Source organism: Bufo bufo, chromosome 6 (genome assembly GCF_905171765.1).
Source record: "Bufo bufo chromosome 6, aBufBuf1.1, whole genome shotgun sequence".
Classification (NCBI taxonomy): Eukaryota; Metazoa; Chordata; class Amphibia; order Anura; family Bufonidae; genus Bufo; species Bufo bufo.
In genome coordinates this window covers 191,558,673-191,577,497 of record NC_053394.1, presented here as the reverse complement: position 1 = coordinate 191,577,497, position 18,825 = coordinate 191,558,673, and the positions used below count along the sequence as shown (strand labels likewise).

At 43.5% G+C, this 18,825-nt stretch overlaps 1 protein-coding gene across 2 annotated transcripts in view; it reads right to left on the bottom strand.

Annotated features, from left to right (window-relative positions):
* Positions 1–18,825, bottom strand: part of TUBGCP2 (tubulin gamma complex associated protein 2) — a 478,187-nt gene that overhangs the window by 116,952 nt on the left and 342,410 nt on the right. For both annotated transcript variants that reach the window (XM_040435527.1, XM_040435528.1), the window contains exon 14: positions 4,468–4,588. In XM_040435527.1, coding sequence (XP_040291461.1) covers positions 4,468–4,588 — 121 coding nt within the window. The remainder of the gene's footprint in view (positions 1–4,467; positions 4,589–18,825) is intronic.

The following is an 18,825-nucleotide window of genomic DNA, read 5'->3' as shown; positions in this document are numbered from 1 at the left end:
TTTTTTTTGGGATTAAGTTAATTTTCATGGCAAAGAAGGACTATGCAATTCATCTGATCACTCTTCATAACATTCTGGAGTATATGCAAATTGCTATTATAAAAACTTAAGCAGCAACTTTTCCAATATTTATGTAATTCTCAAAACTTTTGGCCACGACTGTATATTTGCCATAAGTGTCTGTGAAAACTATACGGTCTTCCCACCACGCTAAAAAAAGATTAGCAAAACTTGGTGCACAAATCGTACCCATAGTGGTGCCGTTGTCTGTAAATAATATTTGTTATTGAATATAAAATAATTGTGCTCCAACAAAAACTTTAAAAGTGTAGTGACAAAACAATTGTACTCGTGATATTGAATCCCTTTAGTGCTCAAATAATATTTTTAACACAGTATAGTCTCTAGCAATAATCAATAGGAGAGATTCAATACATTGCACCTATAACTATGCTGGCAGCGCACAGCCAGCAAGGCAACAATGTTGATTCCTAGATAGGTGACTACTAACATGAAATACAGTAATTATATACAAATTGCTGTGACTACTGGAATTTTTTTAATATATGTATCCTTTAGTTAGGTATTAGAATACTATAGAATAAAAGCTAAGTTTTAGGATTTAGGAGGTGTAGGATTAAAAGGTGTAATTTAGTCCAAGGGACATTAGTGAAATTATTTAGTAAAACACCACATCCTTACACCATAAGAGAAAATTTAGATAGTTATAGCCTTTCTGTGACTCCTGCTGATCACACTCTAAGCGCTAAGTGGCCACTTGCATCTGAAAACATCCTGCACCTGAGAACATCGAACAGTACCTAGCAATGGTGAGGTACTGTTGATCAATTGTTAGGTGTCATCTTGACAGATGACATCCGTATGAAATCCGTTTTTTTTTGCGGATCAAGAATAGGACATGTTCTATTTTTTTACACACACACACACACACACACACACACGCACTGAACAAAAATGGAAACAACAGTTTCGGCTTTGCTCCCATTTTGCATGAGCTGAACTCAAAAGACCCATTACTCTCAAATTTTGTTCACAAATCTGTCTAAATCTGTGTTAGTGAGAACTTCTCCTTTGCTGAGATAATCCATCCCACCTCACAGGTGTGGCATATCAAGGTGCTGATTAGACAGCATGAATATTGCACAGGTGTGCCTTAGACTGTCCACAATAAAATACCACTCTGATATGTGCACAGTTTTGCCTTTCTTTGGGGGGGGGGGGGAGAGAAAGTATCTGGTGTGGCCACCATTTGCCTCATGCAGTGCAACACATCTCCGTCGCATAGAGTTGATCAGGTTGTTGATTGTGGCCTGTGGAATGTTGGTCCACTCCTCTTCAATAGCTGTGAAAAGTTGCAAAATATTGGCAGGAACTGGAACACGCTGTCGTATACGCCGATCCAGAGCATCTCAAACATGCTCAATGGGTGACATGTCTGGTGAATATGCTGGCAATGCAACTGGGATGTTTTCAGCTTTCAGGAATTGTGTACAGATCCTTGCTATATGGGGCCGTGCAATATCCTGCTGCAACATGAGGTGATGGTCGTGGATGAATGGCACAACAATGGGCCTCAGGATCTCGTCACAGTATTTCTGTGCATACAAAATGCCATCAATAAAATGCACCTGTGTTCGTTGTCCATAACATACGCCTGCCCATAACATAACCCCACTGTCACCATGGGCCACTCGATCCACACCGTTGACGTCAGCAAACCGCTCACCCACACAAGGCCACACACGCTGTCTGCCATCTGCCCTGAACAGTGAAAATCGGGACTCATCCGTGAACAGAACGCCTCTCCAATGAGCCAGACGCCATCGAGTGTAAGCATTTGCCCACTCAAGGCGGTTACGACAACGAACTGCATTCAGGTCCAGACCCCGATGTGGACAAAAAGCATGCAGATAAGTTTCCCTGAGACTGTTTCTGACAGTTTGTGCAGAAATTGTTTGGTTATGCAAACCGATAGTTGCTGCAGCTGTCCGGGTGGCTGGACGATCATGGAGGTGAACATGCTGGATGTGGAGGTCCTGGGCTGGTGTGGTTACACGTGGTCTGCGGTTGTGAGGCCGGTTGGATGTACTGCCAAATTCTCTGAAACGCCTTTGGAGACTGCTTATGGTAGAGAAATTAACATGCATTGCACGGGCAACAGCTCTGGTAGACATTCCTGCAGTCAGCATGCCAATTTCACGCTCCCTCAAATGTTGCAACATCTGTGGCATTGTGCTGTGTGATCAAACTGCACATTTCAGAGTGGACTTTTATTGTGGGCAGTCTAAGGCACACCTGTTCAATATTCATGCTGTCTAATCAGGACCTTGATATGCCACACCTGTGAGGTGGGATGGATTATCTCGGCAAAGGAGAAGTGCTCACTAACACAGATTTAGACAGAATTGTGAACAATATTTCAGAGTAATGGGTCTTTTGTGTATGTAGAAAATGTTGAGTTCAGCTCATGCAAAATGGGAGCAAAACCAAAAGTGTTGCGTTTATATTTTTGTTCAGTATACATACATACAGTATTTTTCGCTTTATAAGACGCACTTTTTTCCCCCCAAAAGTGGGGGGAAAATGGTTGTGCGTCTTATAAAGCGAATACTTTGCTGGCCGCTATGCTGCACAGCGTGGCCAGCAAAGTATCAGTGACAGTGTGGAGGGAGGAGGCGGGGCCCGGTGCAGTGACTGTACTCTAATACACCGGGCCCCGCAACTGTTAAACATTCAATCTGATCTATATCTAATAGTATATGCTCTGTACGGCTCTTACTGTAGTACTGTAAGTATAGCGCAGACCAGCATCTCCCTCGGTCATGCGCCGCTTGCCGCACCTCCTTCCTCATGAGCCGTCTGCTCCAGCTCCCTCTGTCATGCGCCGCCTGCCTGTCACAACCAGACAGCTGAGAAGCTCTGACAGGAGCCTTCCAGATCCTCCTCCTTGAGTTTCTTTGTTTTGGTTTCAGTTCCTCATCTCGTTAGTCTATCTCAGCTGTCATGCAGTTGGACTGATTGCTTCCCTTTAAGTTCCTCCCCATAATGCAGTAGTGTGCGGCTTATACAACTTCCTGGAGTGTATGTGCATGCTGTTCCTATTTCCAAGTCCTCTGCAAGATAAGTGCTGTTCCTTTATTTGTGATTTTCTGTCTGCTGGATTTCAGGAGACCCTGACTCCCTCCGTGTCTGGTGTAGGGAGCCGGTGGTCGTGTCCCCTCACTATTGTAGGGTCTTCAGGTATTAGATAGCCGAGGTACGTGGATATGCGCCCATCCACCTTTGGGGTGTTCGCATAGGCTGAGCAGTCAGGGAGAGTGGCAGGTCTCATGCAGGGGTCTCCCTTTTGTTCCTTAGTTGTGGATCCAGTGAGTCATTGATTATATTGCATTGTCTTGTTTCCTGTACACCATCCGTGACACTGCCCCAGCTCCCTCTGTCATGCGCCGCCTGCCCGTTCATTCATAAAGTGAGATAAGCAGGCGCATGAGGAGGGAGCTGGGGCAGGCGGCGCATGAGGAAGGAGGTGCGGCAAGCGGCGCATGACCGATGGAGATGCCGGTCTGCGCTATACTTACAGTACTACAGTAAGAGCCGTACAGAGCATATACTATTAGATCTAGATCAGATTAAATGTTTAACAGTTGCGGGGCCCGGTGTATTAGAGTAGAGTCACTGCACCGGGCCCCGCCATGAGTGTCTCCGCCTCCTCCCTCCACACTGATGCATCTGATGGGGATCTGTGGATAACATAAGTGTTATCCACAGATCCCCCATCAGTGTCATGCACAGATCCCCCCTCAGTGTCATGCACAGATCCCCCCATAACAGTGCGTCATCCACAGATCCCCCCATAACAGTGCGTCATCCACAGATCCCCCCATAACAGTGCGTCATCCACAGATCCCCCCATAACAGTGCGTCATCCACAGATCCCCCCATAACAGTGCGTCATCCACAGATCCCCCCATAACAGTGCGTCATCCACAGATCCCCCCATAACAGTGCGTCATCCACAGATCCCCCCATAACAGTGCGTCATCCACAGATCCCCCATAACAGTGCGTCATCCACAGATCCCCCCATAACAGTGCGTCATCCACAGATCCCCCCATAACAGTGCGTCATCCACAGATCCCCCCATAACAGTGCGTCATCCACAGATCCCCCATAACAGCGTCATCCCCAGATCCCCATAACAGTGCGTCATCCCCAGATCCCCATAACAGTGCGTCATCCACAGACCACCTTTAGTTCAAAAGCTACCAAAAGCACACCTTTTGGTTCAAAATATTTTTTTCTTATTTTCCTCCTCAAAAACCTAGGTGCGTCTTATCATCAGGTGCGTCTTATAAAGCGAAAAATACGGTACATACATACATGTTTTAAAGGGCATGGTCAACATTGAATAGGTTTTATACTGAACACAATTTCTTAAATGCTTACGGATTTGAGGCTTTTCTCCATGATATGCCATGTTGGTTCCATAACTTCAAACATCATGTAATACTGAATATTTTGTACAAAGTTTAACATCCTCTGTCGGAGAGTAAATGCTCCTGCAAACCTGAAAATATGGGCCAAGGGTTAAAAAATCATAGATGCAACAAAAATAAACAATTAAAATATGGATGAATTCTTCCTAATTATAGTAGCTGGCAAAGTTGCTGGCCATGAAACTGTCACATGTACCCAGTGCCAGATTAATGCTGTCTACAATATGGAGGAGTTCATACAGTCAGGTCCATAAATATTGGGACATCAACACAATTCTAACATTTTTGGCTCTATACACCACCACAATGGATTTGTAATGAAACAAACAAGATGTGCTTTAACTGCAGACTGTCAGCAAAAAATTGGGGGTATTTACATCCAAATCAGGTGAACGGTGTAGGAATTACAACAGTTTGCATATGTGCCTCCCACTTGTTAAGGAACCAAAAGTAATGAAACAGAATAATAATCATAAATCAAACTTTCACTTTTTAATACTTGGTTGCAAATCTTTTGCAGTCAATTACAGCCTGAAGTCTGGAACGCATAGACATCACCAGACGCTGGGTTTCATCCCTGGTGTTGCTCTGCAAGGCCTCTACTGCAACTGTCTTCAGTTCCTGCTTGTTCTTGGGGCATTTTCCCTTCAGTTTTGTCTTCAGCAAGTGAAATGCATGCTCAATCGGATTCAGGTCAGATGATTGACTTGGCCATTGTATAACATTCCACTTCTTTCCCTTAAAAAACTCTTTGGTTGTTTTTGCAGTGCTTTGGGTCATTGTCCATCTGCACTGTGAAGCGCTGTCCAATGAGTTCTGAAGCATTTGGCTGAATATGAGCAGATAATATTGCCCGAAACACTTCAGAATTCATCCTGCTGCTTTTGTCAGCAGTCACATCATCAATAAATACAATAGAACCAGTTCTATTGGCAGCCATACATGCCCACGCCATGACACTACCACCACCATGCTTCACTGATGAGGTGGTATGCTTCGTATCATGAGCAGTTCCTTTACTTCTCCATACTCTTCTCTTCCCATTACTCTGGTACAAGTTGATCTTGGTCTCATTTGTCCATAGGATGTTGTTCCAGAACTGTGAAGGCTTTTTTAGATGTCGTTTGGCAAACTCTAATATGGCCTTCCTGTTTTTGAGGCTCACCAATGGTTTACATCTTGTGCTGAACCCTCTGTATTCACTCTGGTGAAGTCTTCTCTTGATCCACCTACCTCCTGGAGAGTGTTCTTGATCTGGCCAACTGTTGTGAAGGGTGTTTTCTTCACCAGGGAAAGAATTCTTCAGTCATCCACCACACTTGTTTTCTGTGGTCTTCCAAGTCTTTTGGTGTTGCTGAGCTCACCGGTGCGTTCCTTCTTTTTAAGAATGTTCCAAACAGTAGTTTTGGCCAAGCCTATTGTTTTTGCTATCTCTCTGATGGGTTTGTTTAGTTTTTTCAGCCTAATGATGGCTTGCTTCACTGATGGTGACACATCTTTGGATCTCATCTTCAGAGTTGACAGCAACAGATTCCAAATGCAAATAGCACACTTGGAATGAACTCTGGACCTTTTATCTGCTCATTGTAATTGGGATAATGAGGGAATAACACACACCTGGTCATGGAACAGCTGAGAAGCCAATTGTCCCATTACTTTTGGTCCCTTAACAAGTGGGAGGCACATATGCAAACTGTTGTAATTCCTACACCATTCACCTGATTTGGATGTAAATACCCTCAAATTAAAGCTGATGGTCTGCACTTCTCCCAGTTAGTTTCCTTTCAAATCAATTGTGGTGGTGTATAGAGCCAAAAATGTTAGAATTGTGTTGATGTCCCAATATTTATGGACCTGACTGTATATGATGAGCACCCAGACGCCTTTAACTAACATAGGACCCTCCATGAGAATGCTTCTAGGTATCTGAAACCCACACCGTATTATAAACTGAAGCCCAAATGTCTAAATGTCTCAAAGTTATTTGAATCCCACACAGTGAATGACCCCCTAGAGCAAAAATCAAATTTAATACAGGCCACAGACCAGACCTCCTAAACAAATACAGACACTCCCAGACTCCCTAAACTCCCCCTGTTTAAAGACCCCATGCAAGACCCCCACCTGTTTACATACCCCAAACCAGAGACTTTCCAGCGCCCCTAAACTAAGAAAGATCCAGAGCAGACCAAGACCTTCTAAATGAATATAGCCCACAAACTACCTAAAAATATATACACCCCCTGTCACATCTAGAAACTCCATAATAGACCTCAATTTGCTGGCCTAAAAACAGGCTAGGCATTGAGATAATCACAGCATCCCCAGCCTGCTGAAGTGCGAATATGAATATGTCTCTGATCATTTGGAATCCATTGGGTCTGCTAAAATTATTTTAACCTCTGGATGAATTGAATACGGTTTGTACTTGAATAGTTAAACTGTGTCCTTGTTATTTTAACTGTTTATTGGAGACCTTGTCTGTCTGATGAAATGAAACTGGTGTGGAATATTTGTGGAAGGCTTTGTCCATTTTATCTGATAGACTGGACAAAGAAGAAATGTGTTCAGGTATGTACCAAGTATTGTCCAGGTAGAAGACCTCTAAATGAATGAGGACTTGGTTGTAAATGTTTTTACAAGAGAGTTAGCATTGTCTGTAGAGTTTGTCTTGGGATTCTGATTTATTGCAGATCTGAGAACTGGCCACTCTAAGGTCCAAAATAATAACATTAAAACAAGATATGGGCAGTGACCATTATGGATTGCAAAAGCTGGCTACATTCCAATAAGGGGTGAAGTTCTTTGGTTAAAATAGTATAAAAGCTGGGGGGCGTGGCAGGCAGCGCATGGAATAGCCTGCTCTTCAGCATGACTACGGCGCTTCAGGCCTGAGATTGTGGCACACAGCGACCTTGTACTGCCCTGCATTGGTCATAAAAAAAGGGGAGTCACAGCCTGCACAATCCTGCCATGATGAAAACCAGGAGGAAGGCCAGGCAGCGAGCGCAGCACAAGATTGAGGCGGCGTCTCTCTGAGGGGTCAGCTCAGGCAGCGCTCTCCCCAGCACATGGATTGTCATTTGCCCACGCTTCATCACCTCTTGTCACCCCAGGAAAACACCTTTCTAATACAGGGCAAGGTGTGGCGATGTCCCACTGCAGTCATGAATCCTCCCCTGTGCTGCACCATGCTAATATAAGGAGGCCCCAGGGCCATGCCTCACAATCTGATCATCATTATGGAGACTGTACACCTATGGTGCACTCTCAGCCTTACCCTAACACTAGCAATATTGGGGCTAATAGACCGGATACAGAACCTTTCCTGAAGGCCCTTAATGGGCGATCTACGGTCATCTCTGCATGCCATATTGACTCCTACAGAAAGAGATAAACTTCTCATCTGGAGAATAAAATGTCTGAATTTGCAAGAGCGCATAACGAATTAGTGCAAAAGTGATCGACTTGGAGGACTGGTCCCACCGCAATATCATCATATTCCGTGGCATACCGGAAGCGGTGAAACATGATCAATTGCACGTGTTTTTGACAGACTTTTTTACAGTTCTGTTACCTAATGTCAATCAATGGGAGTGGGGGGGGGCAGATATGTGAATTTAATTTGTTAATTTAATAATATGCTGTTTACTCTTGTTGCAGCATATGCTCCCAATAGAAAGCAGTTTACATTTTTCAAAAAACTTTTTACCCTGGTTGATTCGCTTAAAGGGGTTATCCGACTTAAATAAATCTATTCTAATTGCATTTATTGTAGACCAGTGAAAGATTCTTAAAATCGCTTTCATAACCTATCTATCACTATTTGGCCAGTTCAGTTCTGGGTCATGTGACCCCCGACGTCAGCAAGCCTGCTCTGCTGATGACGTTTTGTTTACAAGCTTCTCCCTGCTTGAGGGAGTGTCCAGGCTCTGTAAACGAAACATCAGAGCCTCTGGTGCCCTCCCCCCTCCAGCTCTTCTCACTGCCTCGGTTCTGCTCTGCTGATGACATTTCGTTTACAGCCGTCTCCCTGCTTGAGGGAGTGTCCAGGCTCTGTAAACGAAACGTCAGAGCCTCTGGTGCCCTTCCCCCTCTAGCTCTTCTCACTGCTCTGGTATGCCATCGCTCATGTGCAGTACATACCAGAGCCGAGGTGATCTCTTCTCCAGCAGCACAGGGTATGTTTGTCCCTCCTGCATTCACTGGGGCTAGAGCATGCTACACACAGCTCTGCTACATGCTACACACAGCTCTGCTACATGCTATACTAGCTCTGCTACATGCTACACACAGCTCTGCTACATGCTACACACAGCTCTGCTACATGCTACACACAGCTCTGCTACATGCTATACTAGCTCTGCTACATGCTATACTAGCTCTGCTACATGCTATACTAAATCTGCTACATGCTATACTAGCTCTGCTACATGCTACACACAGCTCTGCTACATGCTACACACAGCTCTGCTACATGCTACACACAGCTCTGCTACATGCTATACTAGCTCTGCTACATGCTACACACAGCTCTGCTACATGCTACACACAGCTCTGCTACATGCTACACACAGCTCTGCTACATGCCCCCCCCCCCCCCCACACACTAGTACACATTGAACACCCCCTGGGAAATAAAAATAAATTATTAGCCATTATTATCATCATCATCAACATCATTATTCAGCTATATAAAATCCTTATCTGCCACCAATATGTATATTTATCTAAGCAATATCCATATTGAATATATATTTGAATAATATAGATATTGCTTAGATACAGATAATGCTAATGATATTTTCACACTAGCGGCAGGACGTATCCGACAGGCTGTTCACCCTGTCGGATCCGCCCTGCCGCTATTTGCCCGTGCCGCTGGACGGATCCGTTATTGCAATTCATTTCTAGACGTATCCGCACCTGGATCAGTCTACAAATGCTGTCTGTTGTCACACTGATCGGCGGATCCAGCAGGCACGCAGCTCTGACGACTGAGCTGCCTTGCGGATCCGGCATTGCAAAACAACTGAAGGACGGATCCGTCCTTCCGGTCTGCGCATGCACAGAACATGAAAACTGTGAAAAAGACTGAAAGAGGGATCCGTCCATCCGCATGACAAGCGGATAGACGGATCCGTTATTGCAATGCATTTCTAGACGGATCCGCTGTCAGTTGTCACACTGATCGGCGGATCCAGCAGGCACGCAGCTCCGATGATGGAGCTGCCTTGCGGATCAGTCCTTCCGGTCTGCACATGCACAAACCGTGAATACTGTGAAAAAGACTGACAGAGGGATCCGTCCATCGCATGACAAGTGTGTATTTATTTATTTTTTATGCAAAGTGCAGAGCAGGGTGAAGGAAAGGTCAGGTTGTTCACGCCCAGAAATATTCATGAGGCAGAGCTCAGGCTTTGTTGTTACACGCCCCCTCAGCATGTACTTCAGCATGTAAACAAAGCAATGACAGAACCATGAAAAGGTGTAAATATGGGTTTTAACTTGAAAAAATCTAGCTTAACCAAATTTTATGTATATCCTGATGGATTTTAAGTGTTTTTTTTTTGTTTGTTTTTTTAATTAACTCGGATAACCCCTTTAAGAAGGGGTCACTTCTGTATATCGGAGACTTTAATTTGCTTATGTGGCCTGCGCTAGACTCCTTAGCTAATCAACTAAATCAGTGGTGCCCAACCATTTTTCGTCTGAGGGCAGCACTAGACTTGGTATAAATTTCGCGGGCCGGAACCAGGTAGCTTTGCCAGAAAGAAATGCAAACGCTATGAGGGGGCACATGTGAGCATTACTACTGTGAAGAGGGCACATATCTGGCATAACTACTGTGAGAGGGCACATATCAGGGCATAACTACTGTGAGGAGGGTACATATCAGGGTATAACTATTGTGAGCTGTGAGGAGGGTACATATCAGGGAATAACTACTGTGAGGGGGCACGAGTGAGCATTACTACTGTGAAGAGGGCACATATCTGGCATAACTACTGTGAGAAGGCACATATCTGGGCATAACTACTGTGAGAAGGCACATATCTGGGCATAACTACTGTGAGGGGGCACATATCAGGGCATAACTACTGTGAGGAGGGCACATAACAGGGCATAACTACTGTGAGGAGGGCACATATCAGGGCATAACTACTGTGAAGAGGGCACATATCTGGGCATAACTACTGTGAGGGGGCATGTGTGAGCATTAAGTCTGTGAAGAGGGCACATATCTTGGCATTATTACTGTGAGGGGGCATGTGATGTATACATGTGTGTAATGTATGTAGTGCAGTATGTGATGATCAGGAGGGTACATATCAGGGTATAACTATTGTGAGCTGTGAGGAGGGTACATATAAGGGCATAACTACTGTGAGGGGGCACGAGTGAGCATTACTACTGTGAAGAGGGCACATATCTAGCATAACTACTGTGAGAAGGCACATATCTGGGCATAACTACTGTGAGAAGGCACATATCTGGGCATAACTACTGTGAGGGGGCACATATCAGGGCATAACTACTGTGAGGGGGCACATATCAGGGCATAACTACTGTGAGGAGGGCACATATCAGGGCATAACTACTGTGAGGAGGGCACATATCAGGGCATAACTACTGTGAAGAGGGCACATATCAGGGCATAACTACTGTGAAGAGGGCACATATCTGGGCATAACTACTGTGAGGGGGCATGTGTGAGCATTAAGTCTGTGAAGAGGGCACATATCTTGGCATTATTACTGTTAGGGGGCATGTGATGTATACATGTGTGTAATGTATGTAGTGCAGTATGTGATGATCACACACTGCACTACATACATTACACACATGTATACATCACATACTGCGCTGTCACCTTCTTCTGCAGGTCTACCTTGATGTCTGGTCTTTAGACTTCAGTCAGATCCTCCACCGCCATGCTTGCGCCGTGTGCCCGACACCACCAGGAGCTGGCCCCTCCTCCTTTCATCTCCCGCCGGCTTCTCCTACAGCAGGGCGCTCTATCGCTCCAGTGCCCGCTCTTAACAATCAGGGGCGTAGCTAGAAATGACTGGACCCCATAGCAAAAAAAATTATGGCTCCCCCCACTCCCGGATCTCCCACCCACACATACCTATTGGACCTCCCACCCCTTCCAGAGCTCCCACCCAAACACCCCTCCAGGACCTCCCACCCCAACATCCCCCTAAGTGTCGTCCACAGATCCCCCCCCCCCCTTCAGTGTCGTCCACAGATCCCCCCCCCTTCAGTGTGGTCCACAGATCCCCCCCCCTTCAGTGTGGTCCACAGATCCTCCCCCCCTTCAGTGTCGTTCACAGATCCCCCCCCTTCAGTGTCGTCCACAGATCCCCCCCCCTTAAGTGTCGTCCACAGATCCCCCCCCCCCCCTTCAGTGTCATCCACAGATCCTTCCCATTCAGTGTCCTCCACAGATCCCCCCATTCAGTGTCCTTCACAGATATCCCCCCACCCAGAGCTGCTTCCTAGCTAATTTATTCACTGCACTTGCCTCTGTGAAATTGAAGAGAAGCGCCGTAATCTCTCACAGGCGCACTGGCAGAGGCCAGGAATGCGGTGCATGCGCACTTCGATGCCTCTGCCAGTGCGCCTGTGCGAGATTACGGCGCTTCTCTTTAATTTCACAGAGGCAAGTGCAGTGAATAAATTATCCAGGAGGCAGCGCTGGGCGGGGAGATTGCAGGCACAGGCAGCATCTGCGCTGATTAAGTCCGGTCACTGCGGGGGCCGCATGACACGGCTTCGCAGGCCGCATTTGGCCCGCGGGCCGTAGTTTGGGCATCACTGAACTAAATCAACACAACCTTCTAGGTTCTTTCAACTCACTCAAACAGAAGGGCTGCGGAACGTCTGGAACTTGACACATTCTATGGAACGAGATTATATATATTTTTTTCATCTGCCCATAAAACTTATTTAAGAATTGACCACTTCTTGACAGATTATAATACTTTTTAAAAGGTTTCTTCTTGGTTATATTGGCTGGTCTGACCATGCCCTTATTTCCATTATGGTCTCCAAACAATATAACTCCTATCCTAGAATCCCTTGGAGGATTAATGGTAGGATTCTTCATTCCCCTAAATATCTTCCCCAATTGAAGCAAGCTCTTCAGGAGTTTTTTTTTTTACCTTTAATGACAATGGGGAGACGGGTATTGCTTCGATTTGGTGTGCTCATAAGGCCTTCATAAGGGGTCATTATATCAGTATGGCTCTAGGGACAAAAAAGAAAGGGAGGCCCAGTTTATACAGCTTAGGCTACTTTCACACCTGCGTTAGGTGCGGATCCGTCTGGTATCTGCACAGACGGATCCGCACCTATAATGCAAACGATTGCATCCGTTCAGAACGGATCAGTTAGCATTAACATGAAAAAAATAAAATAATGCAGCCCAGTGCAGTGAATACTAATGAGTTGGGCGGCACTAGGAGACGGCAGTTGGGGCGCGGCTGGGCACACAACTGAATGAGGGACAGCCCCTTGGGCACAAAGTAAGGTAATTTGCATATTGATAAAAACACTTTTTATAAGTAAATGAAAGGCAGTGAGGGGTGATAATGGTATAGTTTAATTAAGCATATTAAGACCAATAGAATAATATATGTCACTTTATATGGTCTAACGGCCTGTCAGTGTCCCTTTAAAGACTGCTGGAAAGCGACCGTTATAAAACAGGATCTCTTCACTTCTCCCTTGTCACCAATGATAGCTTGTTTCAATTCATGGAAAACAATGATTATGGGGAAAAACTTTGCTTAGTGGAGCATACCTAATATTACTTTACAGATGGTGGAATTGCTTATTCCAGATATTTCCTTTTCGGATTGGTTTGCTGCAGAGATTACTTAAGTCCAACAGATCTGGGATACTGATCAATTGGTTCCCTTTTCTACTAGAACCGACTCTTTTCATGTTTCTAATAGAGACTTTAATAAATATCTGCAATTAAGATCTCTCCTTGATTCTCTGTCACTGTCCCTAAAGGTTACTAACTTGTCTTTTGTTTTGTATTTTTTTAGAAATTCGGGCTGGGCAAAAAGTTTGTCTAAGATATATAAGTTTTATTGGAACAGGAGTCCAAGATTAATATTTGTGGACTGACAAAATGGGTGACCGAATTAAGACTACCCCAGGATGTGGAGATTTGGTTGGCAGTGTTCACCGCAGCAAAACTATTTTTGAGTTGTTCAACTCACTTAGAATCTAAGCATAAAATGCTATATCGATGGTACATGACACCATACCATCCCTCCTTAATATATCCAAATGTATCTGCCTCCTGTTGGAGATGTGAGAAATTCACAGGCAGCATCAAACATATATTTTGGGACTGTGAAGGTCTTACTGCTCTATGGGATGAGACGTTATCTCTTTTGAGCGGGATACTGGGCTTTCGGGTTTCTAAAAATCCAAACTTTTGTTTGCTGAATGTAGGGTTGGAGGACCTGCCCAGATTAGATAGGGTTATCACCTTTCATACTCTCACAGCAACCAAGACATTAATTGCTAAACATTGGAATTTTAATCAGGTCCGCAATATTAATGATAATGACAGGTCTGTGCAATGAGAAATGCGCCGCACAGACCTTTCACTTACCAGTAGAAGGAGCGCCCGCCCGGCCGGCCACAGACAGCGCAGGTAAGTATAATGCTTCTAAAATTGCTAAGTAACCATGGCAGCCAGGACTGCAGTAGCGTCCTGGTTGCCATGGTAACCGATCAGAGCCCCAGCGATTAAACTGGGACTCCGAGGGAGGGTGATTTTAATTAGGGGGGGGGGGGGGGGGGAGAGGGGAGGCCGCTCTGGCCACCAATGAATTTAATACAGGGGAGGGAGGGAAAGGGGCCGCACTGGCTACTAATGAATTTAATACTGGGGAGGGAGGCCGCACTGGACACCAATGAATTTAATACTGGGGAAAGAGAGGGGCCGCACTGGCCACCAATGAATTTAAAACTAGGGAGGGAGGGGGGTCTGCCCCCTGCTGCCTGGCAGCACCTGATCTCTTACAGGGGGCTATGATACGCACAATTAACCCCTCAGGTGCGGCACCTGAGGGGTTAATTGTGCGGATCACAGCCCCCTGTAAGAGATCAGGTGCTGCCAGGCAGCAGGGGGCAGTTATGTACACAGTTCTTAGTATATTCTAACTTGAAGCGTCCCCATCACCATGGGAACGCCTCTGTGTTAGAATATACTGTCGGATCTGAGTTTTCACGATGTGAAAACTCAGATCTGAAAAAGCTGTTATGCAGACGGATCCGTTCTGAATGGATGCAAGCGTTTGCATTATAGGTGCGGATCAGTCTGTGCAGATACCAGACAGATCCGCACCGAACGCAAGTGTGAAAGTAACCTTAGCTATGTTCCTATAGTGGCTGAATGTTAATACAGTATGAAAAAACAACATGTACAGTATGGATACATTTGTATTTAGCAAAGTCTTTTGATCATTTCCTCCTTGACGGCACCCCCCACCCCTTGTGCCAGGACAATTCCCACACCTATTCTTGCTATTCTTAATGTTGGATCTCTTTCTCCACAATTGCGCAATGGAAACCTAATATGAATTATGATGTTAACACTGACACCATTAAAACAAATAATATTGTTACATGAAAAACAAAAATAAATAAATCAATACAGCTGCAGTGCTGGGTAAGTTTTAAAATGCACCAAAAGTTTACAGGCAAAAATAGACCAATATAAACAGCGTTGCTGCTATATTGATTTATTATATATAAATATATTTTATATATTTATATTATATATAAATTTTCATATAGTATAATTAGTGTAATATTGCGTAATTTTTTAATACAGAGGTTATCTATCTATCTCCATTATACTGTACAATACACTATATCTAAATCACCATACCTCATATGGATCATGGAATAAATAATTATACAATATTACACTAATTATACTATATGTAAATTTATATATAATATAAATACTGTATTAACGTTCAGCCACTATAGGAACATAGCTAATAAATACACTCTGTATCCACTACTTCAGAGAAAAACAAATAATAAAAATAAATATGGAAAACTGCATCAAGATACAAAACAATATACACTTAAAGGATAAAAAAATAGATGAACGTAATAATATTGATTGTGTATCTGAAATTCTTGAAGCATTACTTGAAATTGGGACATTCTCTAATAACTTTCTTATTCCCTAAACACTGAAGGTATTTAGATGCAAATCTCGATTTATATGCTAATACCGCCCTTCATTATCACGTTTGGCTATTTGTGAACAAGGGAGGGAGTCTGTTTAACACTACTACTGTATATGGTATATAATCCTAAACCCTCATAGGGACACTCTGGATATTATAATCAATGTATACCACGGTCAATAGACCAAACACCAAATCCCTTTAGGGGTCTCTATCTAATATTAAAATATATATCTTTATTTCATCATTCTTAAAACATAAGTGTAATAGAAAAAAATATGTTTAAAATTGTCAGTGTGCAGCGGGGTTTTATATCTACTGAACTAGTAGCTGCTAGTAATGACCAGCGGCAACCAAGGGATCCTGTCCCCTTATTCAGTAATTATAGACACCTATTCAGGTGTTATATTTATATTTCTGTGGCAGACAGGTTGATGTCAATAGTTAGTGAGGATAGATATATTGCATTATCGTACAGTGCCAAAATTGAGTCTGGCAGGGATATGGGTATTTTACTATATTCGATCAGCCCAGCAGTCTATCTGTGCGTGGCCAGCTTTGCGAGCCCTACACACATATAAGCTGTTCACCAGAGTCAGGCGCAGGCAGTGTAGTCAGCAATACTGAGGTATAATACTGCAATGTACACCATTAGTCGATCCTTTTGTATGTACTTGCAACCTTAATGTATCGCACTGACCACTGCGTGCTTCCACTCCATTAGCTGAGATTAGCTTATACTGCTATATTAACCCTATCTTCTGCCAGTAATTCCAGTCGCGGCTGTTTACTAATTCCCTATATACCTATCCACTATTCACACACCGATTCTAATATCTATAAATCTGCGTCGTTAGCTACAATTAAACTCCTTGCTGCAAAACCGTCTAAAAGTTAAGCGCTACACTGTAACACCCCTCCTGACATGTTTCGCCACTGTGTGGCTTCGTCAGGGGAAGTGGGGTACTACTAGGAGTGGAAGCACGCAGTGGTCAGTGCGATACATTAAGATTGCAAGTACATACAAAAGGATCGACTAATGGTGTACATTGCAGTATTATACCTCAGTATTGCTGTCTACACTGCCTGCGCCTGACTCTGGTGAACAGCTGATATGTGTGTAGGGCTCGCAAAGCTGGCCACGCACAGATAGACTGCTGGGTTGATCGAATATAGTAAAATACCCATATCCCTGCCAGACTCAATTTTGGCACAGTACGATAATGCAATATATCTATCCTCACTAACTATTGAGATCAACCTGTCTGCCACAGAAATATAAATATAACACCTGAATAGGGGTCTATAATTACTGAATAAGGGGACAGGATCCCTTGGTTGCTGCTGGTAATTACTAGCAGCTACTAGTTCAGTAGATATAAAACCACGCTGCACACTGACAATTTTAAACATATTTTTTTCTATTACACTTATGTTTTAAGAATAATGAAATAAAGATATATATTTTAATATTAGATAGAGACCCCTAAAGGGATTTGGTTTGGTCTATTGACCGTGGTATACATTGTTTACTGTATATGGTGTTACTTTACACCCTACCCCCCACTCTCAGTATGGCTACAATAGGATCTAAGGCCCCTTTCACACGGACGAGGAGGGGCTGGAGGGGTAAAAAAATAGGGCTGGAGGGGTTAAAAATTAATAAAAAATAATTTAACTCACCTTAATCCACTTGTTCGCGCAGCCCAGCTTCTCTTCTGTCTTCTTCTTTGAGGAATAGGACCTTTGATGACGTCACTGCGCTCATCACATGGTCCATCACATGATCTGTTACCATGGTGATGGATCATGTGACGGACCATGTGATGAGTGTAGTGACGTCACCACAGGTCCTTTTCCAGTGCACAGCACAGAAGGCAGAAGAGAAGACGGGCTGCGTGAACAAGTGGATTAAAGTGAGTTACATATTTTTTATTTTTTTTAACCCCTCCAGCCCTATTGTACTATGCATTCTGTATTAAGAATGCTATTATTTTCCCTTATAACCATGTATCTAACTCAGGTGCTGCTACATAAACTATGATATTTATGGGATATTAATTTATTTGTTTGTGTATGCTCCTGGATCTATCACTATTTTAAATGTATTGCTATTTTTTATTCATTGCTATTTTTTATTGCTGGTCATTATTTTAGCTATTGTCCGGATTTAAGTTAATAAACACGTACTCCACTTGTAAGTGTTGCCTGCTACTATTTATTTATTTATTATTTACAACTAGATTGGGTGAGTCTTTTAGCAGTGCACCTATCCATTATTTTTATATGTGAAAAACTTGCATTAAATTTTAAATTATTATTTTTGCATTTTTCCTATTTACATACATTTACATATATTTTATTTATTTATTTATTTATATAAGGACCAGTCAGAAAAGAAAATGTCAGTCTACATTTTTTGGGAGGCAGAGATACTGTCTTTTTAATTTTATTTACCCTGGATGTTCTGGAGCGTCCCCCTGACCTCCTGTCATAAGGCCCATTAACCTTTTCATCCCCTTGCTTCCATCACAGTTCTACAGTACCTCGCGCTGAGCGGCAGTATAACCAGAAGCGCAGTGAAAAGGTCTCCAGCAGGAAAATAACCTGCACTTTCAGCCTGCAGACAATACCCCCCTTCCCCCAAACAGGGAGTTCCTTTCGTCTCCGGGCTTTCAATGAATGGGAGGGCAGGGCATCAGTGTGTAGAGAGATAGTGTGCGATCTAATTCACAGACAGCAAGATCCCTGTAGGGGGAGGGGGATGCAACCCTATTCAGAGTCCCAGTAAAGTTCATTTGATATACATGTATGCATATATGTGTATATATGTGTGTGTCTGTGTGTATATATATATATATATATATATATATATATATATATATATATATATATATATATAGAAAAAAATTACCAGCAGCACCACCAAGCCAAAAAACAAGTAAAGAGGGTGCACTGTCCGAGTATGGTAACTGGTGCTTACCCACTAATACGAAATAAAGAAATCTGACTGCACTCCAGTTAAATCTTCAGTGAAAAAAGGATTTATTCACCCATAGGTGGCACAAGCGACG